Consider the following 9,424-nt stretch of genomic DNA (forward strand, 5'->3'; position numbering starts at 1 on the left):
TGAATGGCTGCCGTCAGTCCTTTATGCTCTGTAAACTGTTATCCAGAGACAAGTAAATGTCACTTTTTACCTCAGAAACAATCTTGGATATCCAAGTAGAACACACGGTCATATCTGCCATTGCCATTTTGGTCTCCACGTGCTTTGGCTTCTCTTCTTTGCGGGGATCCTATGTCAACATGCCGTATTTTTTGCTCCATAAGACGCACTTTTTCCCCAAAAAAAGTGGATGGAAATAAGGGTGCGTCTTATGCAGCGAATACCGTGCACCCCCCCCCCCAGTACCTTTATGCAATCCTGGGGTCCAGCGCTGCATCAGCAGCCTCCCCTGCTGGACGGCTGCCCAAGTCCCCATCTGCCACGACAGTGAGAGGCAGGCGTGAGCCCCGAGCGCGTCTGCCTGGTCTTGCGTCGCCACCCGAATGGTGCCGTTGGTTCTCGTGGGAACTGATGGCTCGTGCCTGCCTTTCACTTCCGCTGCAGATGGGGGGAGCCTGCCGATGCAGCGCTGGACATTTGGGCGGCGGCACAGGACCAGGTAAGTGCGCTTGGGGCTCGCGCCTGCCTCTCACTACCGCGACAGATGGGAACTCAGGCGGCCGTCCAGCAGGGGAGGCTGCTGATGCAGTGCTGGATCCCAGGATTGCACAAAGGTACTGGGGAGGGTCCTGCAGAAAGGTACCAAGGAAGGGGGCCCTCCTGCTGGAATTATAGTAAATTAATCACTAATTTAAATTTACAACAAATGTACAGCTGAGGCAAGATGCCTTGTGCTGGACATGTAAATTACTTTTAAAAAAATAAATAAGACTAAATAAAAATGTAAAGGTATTAGAGATGTGCATTTTCCAAAACTGAGCAGGAAACAGAAAGACTTCCCTGACTGTCCTGTGCCCTGTCCCTACCTGCCTGTCAACCATTAGGCACTGCCCTGTCCCTGCCTGCCCTATGGCCAGTCCCGGTCTACCACTAGACCACAAGAGAGGGAACAGGTATAGAGCCTAGCAAGGAGTATGGGGTTGGGTGCAGAGCCTGGCAGGGAGAATTTGGTTCAGAATGGTTTTTTTTCTTATTTTCCTCCTCTAAATCTAGGGTGTGTCTTATGGTCAGGTGCATCTTATGGAGCAAAAAATTCGGTAATCCTGTCTCAGACCGTCCAAAAAGGAAGAAGACCATCTTTATAGTGTAATAGAACTGTGTAAGAATTCGGTCTTTGCAATATTCCCCAAAAAATTAGATAAAGAGAAAGGGGCTCGGAAATGTGGAGTATGCATGTCTGCTCGTTAGCATCACATCACGTGACCCATTGATCATTTATTTTAAATGTTATAATGTAGTAGTAGTTTTTATTATCTTAAAGGTTAATCTTTTGTTTGTTATATTTTTCTGTTTGATTATTCATTTTCTTGATTGTAATCAGCAATGAACTTCTGTGAGGTATTTGTGGAATATAAGAATACATTAGGTTAAATTTATTGTTAAGAAATAATCTGGTTCATCCAAGGCTGCTTGCCAGGGCTACAGATATCTACTCTCAGGCCTCCTCATCTCTGCCTCACTTGGAAGCATGGAATGACTCAGAATACCTAGATCAGGGGTCTAGGGCCGAATCCAGTCAGGTTTTCGGGATTTCCCCAATGAAAATGCATGAGATCTATGTGCATGTACTGCTTTCAATGCATATTCTTTGGGGAAATCCTGAAAATCTGACTGGATTTGGCCCTCGAGGAGGGACATTTATACAGATGGCTTAACCCCAACCGGACCCCCCTCAACGCAACTCCCCCCTCCTCCCCCCTTCACCAGTTCCCTTCTCTTTAGCCTCAAGCATTCTTAGGTATTCTTAGGTTCAGACTGGTGGGGGTAAGGAGGGCATCTTGGTGGTTGCTATGGCTGGGGGGGGGTGGCTGGGACACTCCTCAGGTTCGGCTCAAAGGGTTCTATTGTACGGGCTATTTTTTCTCTACCTTGTTTTTCCTGGAACATAAACTGATTTCCTGGAATGTGGGGGGTATTCATTCCCCACTCAAACATTTTAAAATTTTACAGCAGCTTAATCGGAGGCGAGCTTCCTTGGCTTTTCTACAGGAAACTCGGTTAACCTCTGTGGCACACGCTAAGCTCTGTACATGGTGGGTGGGTGACCATCTGGAGGCTCCGACTCTGGGGGGGAAAGGGAGGTGTAGTAATTCTCTTTCGTAAGGGCCTTCCGCTGCAGACTCATAGGGTTCTCAAAGATCCTGAGGGCCGTTATTTGATCGCCTCGGTTACTCTTAACAATAAACCCCTGCTGTTATGCAACCTTTATGCTCCTAATAATCCCTCTGCCAAATTTTTTAGGAAACTGCGTACTCTTTTGTTACAATTTGGAGATATTCCTTTGTTGCTTGGGGGGGATTATAATGAGGTTCCGGACCCGCGGCTAGATCGCTCTTCCTCAGCGGGGAGGGAGGTATTCCCATGTCATCTGTATCGGAACGCTCGTTTTCAAGATTTTCTGTTGAGTAAGTGGGGTGACTTTCAATATATCAATCAGGAGCATAGAGAAGATCCCATTCTTTATTGGGAGACGGCGAAGGCTGTACTGCGCGGGGAGATCTTGGCGTTTGCGGCCCACGAAACTAAACTTCGTCACCGGGCAGTGTTAGCGCTGGAGCGTCAGGTTTTGTTTTTGCAGAGACGATATGCGGGTAGTGGTTCTTTGGGGCTCCAGACGCAGCTTTTAGAGGCTCAGCAGGAATTGAATGAACTCTTGTATCGGGGAGCGAAGCGTTCTCGGGATCACTATAAATTCCAGTTATTCCGGTTTGCCAATAAGAGTAGCCGGCTGTTAGCTCGGTTGGCCCGCTCTCATCGTGGGGCGTCCGGTGTGGCAGCGTTGAGAGATTCACGGGGGGATCTCCATCATAAGCCTGAGGATGTTAGCCGTATTTTGCGTGATTTTTTTACCGCTTTGTATGATGCGCCTGACCCGGACCTCCTTGACGGTAAGGTTTATTTGGATAGTTTGGATTTGCCCCGCCTATCGATCAGTGACTCTGATATATTGGACTGTCCTCTTACTGCTGAGGAGGTGGAGAGTGTGATTCGTGCGTGCCCGTTGGGCAAGGCACCGGGGCCCGATGGTTTTCGAGGGGAGTTTTATAAGCTGCTCGTTTCTGAGATTGCCCTGATTTTGTCGGAGATTTTTAATTTGAGCATGGCTAAAGGTTTTTTGCCCCGTTATTTGAACCTTGCGCAGATTATCGTTTTTCCCAAGCCGGATCGGGATCCGGTTTTGCCGGAATTATATCGACCCATTTCCTTGCTGAATTTTGAAACGAAATTGATGGCTAAAGTACTGGCCAATCGTTTGGCCCGGGTGCTGCCTTCTCTGGTGTCTGATCAGCAGGTGGGTTTTGTACGTGCTCGCCCGGTGTCCAAAAACATTCGTCACATTTTGTTGGTTTGGAGAAAGCTGGCGTGGAGGGCACCCCCGCCCTACTTATTAGTTTTGATGCTGAAAAGGCCTTTGACCGGGTGGGGTGGGGGTTCCTCTTTACTGTGCTTCGTGCGTACGGATTTGGCCCTTTCTTTTTCAATGCTCTCCAGGCGCTGTATAGTGATCCAACGGCGCAGATCTCGGTGAACGGGGGCCTTTCGTCCCCCTTTCCAATTCGGAGGGGTACGCGCCAGGGCTGCCCTCTATCGCCCTTGCTTTTTGCTCTTTATTTGGATCCGTTGATTCGTGAGCTGCAATCTAATGTGGACATCTGTGGCCTTCAATTGGGGGCCACACATTTTAAGGTGGCAGCTTTTGCGGATGATCTTTTGGTATTTTTATCTGATCCACGCCGCTCCTTGTCTACTCTCTTGGAGAGCGTTCGGAAATTCGGGGACTTCTCGGGGTTTGCACTGAATCTGACTAAATCTGAAGAGTTGGCCTCTTCAGCGGGGCTCCGGGAGTCCTGGGGAGGGACTTTTCCATTGAAATGGGCTGATTCTTCCTTTCGCTTTATGGGAATTCAGCTTTCTATGGATGTGCGGGAACTTTATAGATTGAACGTTATGCGTCTCTTGACTTCTATGGGATCGATTCTGGCTACTTGGCGTGATTTGCCGCTCTCCCTGATGGGGAGAGTGCATCTCTTTCGGATGGTGCTCTTCCCTAGATGGTTGTACGTTCTGCAGACGCTTCCCCTATGTCTTTTGCAACGGGACATTCGGACCTTTTACTCTTTGCTCTCGTGGTTCTGTTGGGGGGGCCGGAAGCCTAAGTTGAGGTGGCGCTTACTGGTGTGCTCGTGGGTCCAGGGAGGCTTTGGGGTGCCGAATCTCATGTTTTATAACTGGGCTTGTCTATTGCGGCATATTCGAGATTGGGCTTTGGGTACCGCTCTCTATACGAACATCTCCTTCGAGCGTGATTATTTCTATCCTGCTCACCTCTTGTCTCTTCTTCACGCTCGGTTGGTGGAGGTGCCTATTCCTGGTAGGCGTAGTGTCTTGTTTCGCCCTCTTTGGGAGGTGTGGCGGCGGATTCTTCCTCTGTGGCATCAGGACCCCCGGGCTAGCGTGTTGTTGCCTCTGGCCGGTAATCTTTCTTTCCCTCCGGGGTTGGTGCCTTCCATTTTTGGAAGATGGCGGGCTAAGGGATGTGAATTTCTCTTTCAGGTTTTGCGGGATGGCGGGGAACTGCAGTCCTGCGCTGATTTGCAGCATGGGGGTTTGCCCTCTCTTGGTCTTGCTTACGCGCATTGTCAGTTGCAGCACTATGTGCACTCGCTTCCTAGAGCCTCCCTTTCATTATCCTTTGGGAAGCAGTTTAGGGCTTTTTTGGAGGGGGGGAGGATCCGGAACCTCAGATCTCAGTTTCTTTTTTTCAACGGAGGCTTGCGGCCCTGGGGCCTCCTCATGATTTTTCCTCTGTTTTGGAGGCTTGGCGGAGGGATTTGGGGAAGGAGCTTGGGGCGGATTGGTTGCTCCGCGCTATACGCCGGGTTCCGGCCTTAGTATTTAATGCGGAACTACGTGAGTGCTATTACAGGACCCTGTTGCGGGCCTATACCTCCCAGAGCCGGGCCTTTTATATGGGGTGTGTGGATACCCAGTTTTGTCTCATCTGTAACACTGAAGTGAATTCCTACTTTCATGGCTTTTGGAGTTGTGAGAGTATACAGGGTTTTTGGGGGGCTTTGGCTTCCTTCCTGCAGGGCCTTCTTCGGGTTCCTGTCCCTCTTTCTGTCTTCCACATGTTGTTTGCTCACTTCCCTGCATTTTCTGTTTTTTCTTCTGCTGAAAAGTTGTTTTTGAGCAAATGTTATATTTTAGGGAAGAAGTGTATCTTGAACCATTGGTTGGCCGATGTTCCTCCCTCCTTCTGGTATTGGAGAAACAAACTATATGAGTTGCTGTGTTGGGAGGCCCGGCTGGCTTGTTCCTTTCGTCGTAAGAGCAGTGATTTTATTCACACTTGGTCTCCTTACTTGGACAGTTTGCCGCCGCGAAGTCGTAGTCAAATTGTGAATAGATTGCAACTGTATTCTGCACCACCTGTCTGATCTGGGATTCTTTTCTGTTGGGGTAGAGGGGAGGAGGGGTTTGGGGGGGAACAGGAGGTGTACGGGCCTGTTGGGGGGTGTTTGGGTCTCTTCGTTCCCTGAGAGGACATTAGAGTCCAGTCCTCTTTGGGGGGGAGGTGGCCCTCCTTTGACTGTTTTTAGAAATGTTACAATCCTTTTCTGTATTCTGTGGCTGTGAGTTGTTGTTCTATTTACCAATAAAAAAAGTTTCATAATATTATTAAGGATGTCAGTATTTCTGAGGCCACATTCATTCATCTGTTCTTTTTTTAAATCTTTGTTTCTATTGTTACAGATGATATCAAGCTCCATGAAGAAACCTGCAAAGCATGAAACCATAAGAGAAAATCTTTTGAACAGATAGAGATGTTGGTACTAAGGAACAGTAGAACATTTGGTAGCTTTCTTGAGCTTTGCTTTTGTTTATTTCTACTGTGAAGGAAGCAACACAGAGTTCTCTACAAGATAAATGTTAATTTCTTGGGAATATTGTAGGACAGGCTCATTTTTAAATGTGTGGTATAGAAGTTTTTACTAAGCACGGAGTTTTATGGAATTAAGGCCATGAAGAAAGCTGGTGATCTGGATGCTGGTTATTCTATCACTCATTGGGGCACTAGTCATTTGAGCCTCTCATTTCTAAATTCTATTTTTGACTTGATGTGGCACCTATTTAAAATTATTTTGAAAATAGATTGATTTAAAGAATTGTCCCACAATGTTGGTTTTTAATTCTGGCTGTGGAAAATTAAGTTTTGAATTTATTAAAACTGTTTTCTTAAATTCAGTGAGTTTGGTAGATAAAAATGGAATTTTCAAAATTATTTTATAAATCAAGATATAGAGAATGGGAAGCAGCAGCATTCTAAGAAGGCGAACGTTTCTTTGAAGATGAGCTGTTTCATCTGTGGATTTGGATTGGATCAGGTTACATGCATTAAACTAACAGTTCAGAAGGACTGATTTGTATTAAAACATTGAAAGAATATTGTTGGGGAAAATGAATTCTTAGGGGTTAAGATTAAACAAAGCTTCCTGTGGACTGATGGCATTTATTCTGAACCAATGCTCTTATGATCTGATGTTCAGCAACATATCCAGTCTTTAAGAATTGCAATTACAGATTCTGGATGATGCTACATGCAACAAAATTAATGCCTCCCATTTGAACTGACTGGAGATGGATCATTTTACAGAGGAAGTGAAACAAAACTCTGGAGATACTGTTGAGATGAAACTTTATGGTAATTTTTGTTCATGGCTGTGAGTTGAGATGAGCAGAATAGATGAAGTAGGAAAGTGGTCTTTGGATCTTCAGACCATTTCTCAAGTACCGTAGTTCATGCCAGAACAGAAATCCAAAGCCGCCTGGGAGAGACTGTGTCAATGTTCAAATATGAAAACCACATGTTTACAAGATATTAATATCTCCTATATATAACGTCTCGAAGAAAGTCACCATCAGAGGTGTGCCTTTAGGAGAAGGGGCTCTACTATTCCTACAGAGCCATTTGATTTATTACAGATTCAAGTGCAATTATGATTGTATAAATTCTTTAGCCATTTGATTCTAACATGGTTGAATAGGGTATTTCTTTACCATGTAAACTGATGTGGATGCCACCGAGTCTGGTTCATTGTAGGACGCAAATATTTGAGCCTAATTCAGAGGGAAGTAGTTGGATTGCCTGAATTTAAGATGGCATAGTTTGAGGACCATCAGAGGATGAAAATCTTAGTGAACTTAGTTTTTACTTATTTATGTATCTTAACATATTGTCATTACATTTTCACATAATGTTTTATTAGGACTTTCTATTTATTGTTCTTTAAGTTTTTTGTGGTTGCAAAATTATCTTAAAGATTCCAGGAGACCAACTTGTCAATACAATCATGTTTCATTCTTGCATAAGGAAAGGTGGTCACCTTGGCATGCATTACTTGAGCCTTTTATCATGAATAGGAAGTGTCGTGATATATAAATCTCAGTATAAACATAGTTCACTAAGGTGTTCACCCTCTGATCCACACAAAACATTTTGTAGTATTGTGCAATGGAGTTTGCTATAGTGATATTTGAATGAGGATTTGGACATTTTATGTAGTTGTATTTAAAATAAAGAGTGTTTGATGTTGTGTTTAAATATGTTTATTAAATGTCAAAGTGCATGCAAACATAATGAGCAAAACAGAACAATTTTCTTTTGTATCCGCACATTATATTCCCCACCCTACCCCCCATCCCTTAATGCAAACCCAGTTCGTAAGCACTAAAAACAGCCAAGAATCAAGGTCACACATTCAAAAGTTGACTCCGGGCGTGAGGAGTGAGATCCATCCAGAAGCGCTCCCAAATTGCCTGGAAGCGACGGCCCAGACCTCCGTCAAGGGCTGCAAAGTGCCTATGTTCCAAAGAGGTAGTGTTTGCCGTTAAAATGTTTGTCTGCTTCCAGTTTATAAGAGCAGCAGCCAGTGGGGTTGCCCTCCAAACTCCCCATAGTCTAGCATCTCCCTCCTTTCCTTATTCTTGTCAGAACTGTACTGGCAAAAAGGACAAATATATTCAGCACCGGTGTGGGATCTTAATAGGTTGCATGCTGCCGGCTCTAGTGCATGATTTTCAGTGGTGGGGAAGAGATGTGGTAGCACTCTAGCGTAGGCTGAATGCACTTGTTCTAGGAGAAGTCACCACAGTACAATGTGAAAAGATAAGAGTAAATCATTTCTAGGGATTGGAATCGCCAAATTTAGAAAAAAAACAAACCAACCAAGTTCACAAAGCCCTTATCTCTTGATAAGAACTATGAACCACTGGAAGTATATAAAAGGCCATGTCTACTCAGCAAAGCAATATAGATAAAGGGCAAACGGGAATTTTTAGAAACACCTAGAAATCATTTCTGAAAAAGGGATATATTGAGGATGTTTCAAGAAACTTTCTTGAGTGCCTGACACAGGCTAACTCCAATATTTCTGTCTTAAAAAATATATTTTTCTGATGAGAATATTGAATTAATGCATGAAACGTTTCTTTTTTCTAAACAAACATTTTACTTTGGGTTAAGGACAGGCATATCATAACCAAGGGTGAACAGATCATAGGACCTCCAATAATCTATATATTATTTCAGGTCCACATCCTGACTTCAGGTTTTAATCATTTGCATCTGTCCCACCTCACCTACCTTCCTAATTTTGTATGTGATATCTATGAAACTACATGTGCAAATGTGTACTTAACAAAAATGTACTTTAAACAAAAAAATAAAAAATTATGTGTTCAAACCATCTGGACATATATCAAAAACAAAAGAAAAGCAACACTTATCTTAGATGGTATAATCCATGAACCAGTTCTGATTAAAGATGTTTGACTCCCAACGCCCTCCCAACAAAAATGGGCATTTCAATCTGCATCAAAGCAGATCTTCCTCAGGGGATAATGACCAGCATTGCCTCTCTAAGATAAAAGAAATCAAAGAGAATGTGTGTAAATAAATCTACTCAAATCTCAAATTTATAAATGGGGAACTTATCATTTCCTTCTAGCTACAGCTAAACCCCCCCATAAACTGTGTTCCGCTTCCAAACATCTCAGATTGTTATGTTTTAAAGTGATATGGCACAGCTAAAATAATTAAGCTAGCTTACATCTCTCAATGGTCATATCCCAAGACGTGTAAAACTTATCAGATTCAGGTTTTAAAAAAGAGTCACTCACCAAAAAGTTTTTAAACTCAAACCATTTCCTTTAAGAAATCGTGACAACAAGCTGTAAAAATTCTATTCCTTCAAAAAATCACATGAAATAATGAAACCGCCTTTCAGTTCAAATGTGTCCGTGAGGACAGCTTCATTTTGCT

The 9,424-nt window shown here is 44.0% G+C and overlaps 1 protein-coding gene across 5 annotated transcripts in view; it reads left to right on the top strand.

Moving 5' to 3' along the window:
• Nucleotides 1-7,428, top strand: part of LOC117361664 — a 162,762-nt gene extending 155,334 nt beyond the window's left edge. For all 5 annotated transcript variants that reach the window (XM_033947311.1, XM_033947314.1, XM_033947315.1 and 2 more), the window contains one exon: nt 5,857-7,428. In XM_033947311.1, coding sequence (XP_033803202.1) covers nt 5,857-5,894 — 38 coding nt within the window. In that variant the 3' untranslated portion in view covers nt 5,895-7,428. The remainder of the gene's footprint in view (nt 1-5,856) is intronic.
• The last annotated feature ends 1,996 nt before the right edge of the window (nt 7,429-9,424 follow it).

This window comes from Geotrypetes seraphini, chromosome 5 (genome assembly GCF_902459505.1).
Source record: "Geotrypetes seraphini chromosome 5, aGeoSer1.1, whole genome shotgun sequence".
Taxonomy (NCBI): domain Eukaryota; kingdom Metazoa; phylum Chordata; class Amphibia; order Gymnophiona; family Dermophiidae; genus Geotrypetes; species Geotrypetes seraphini.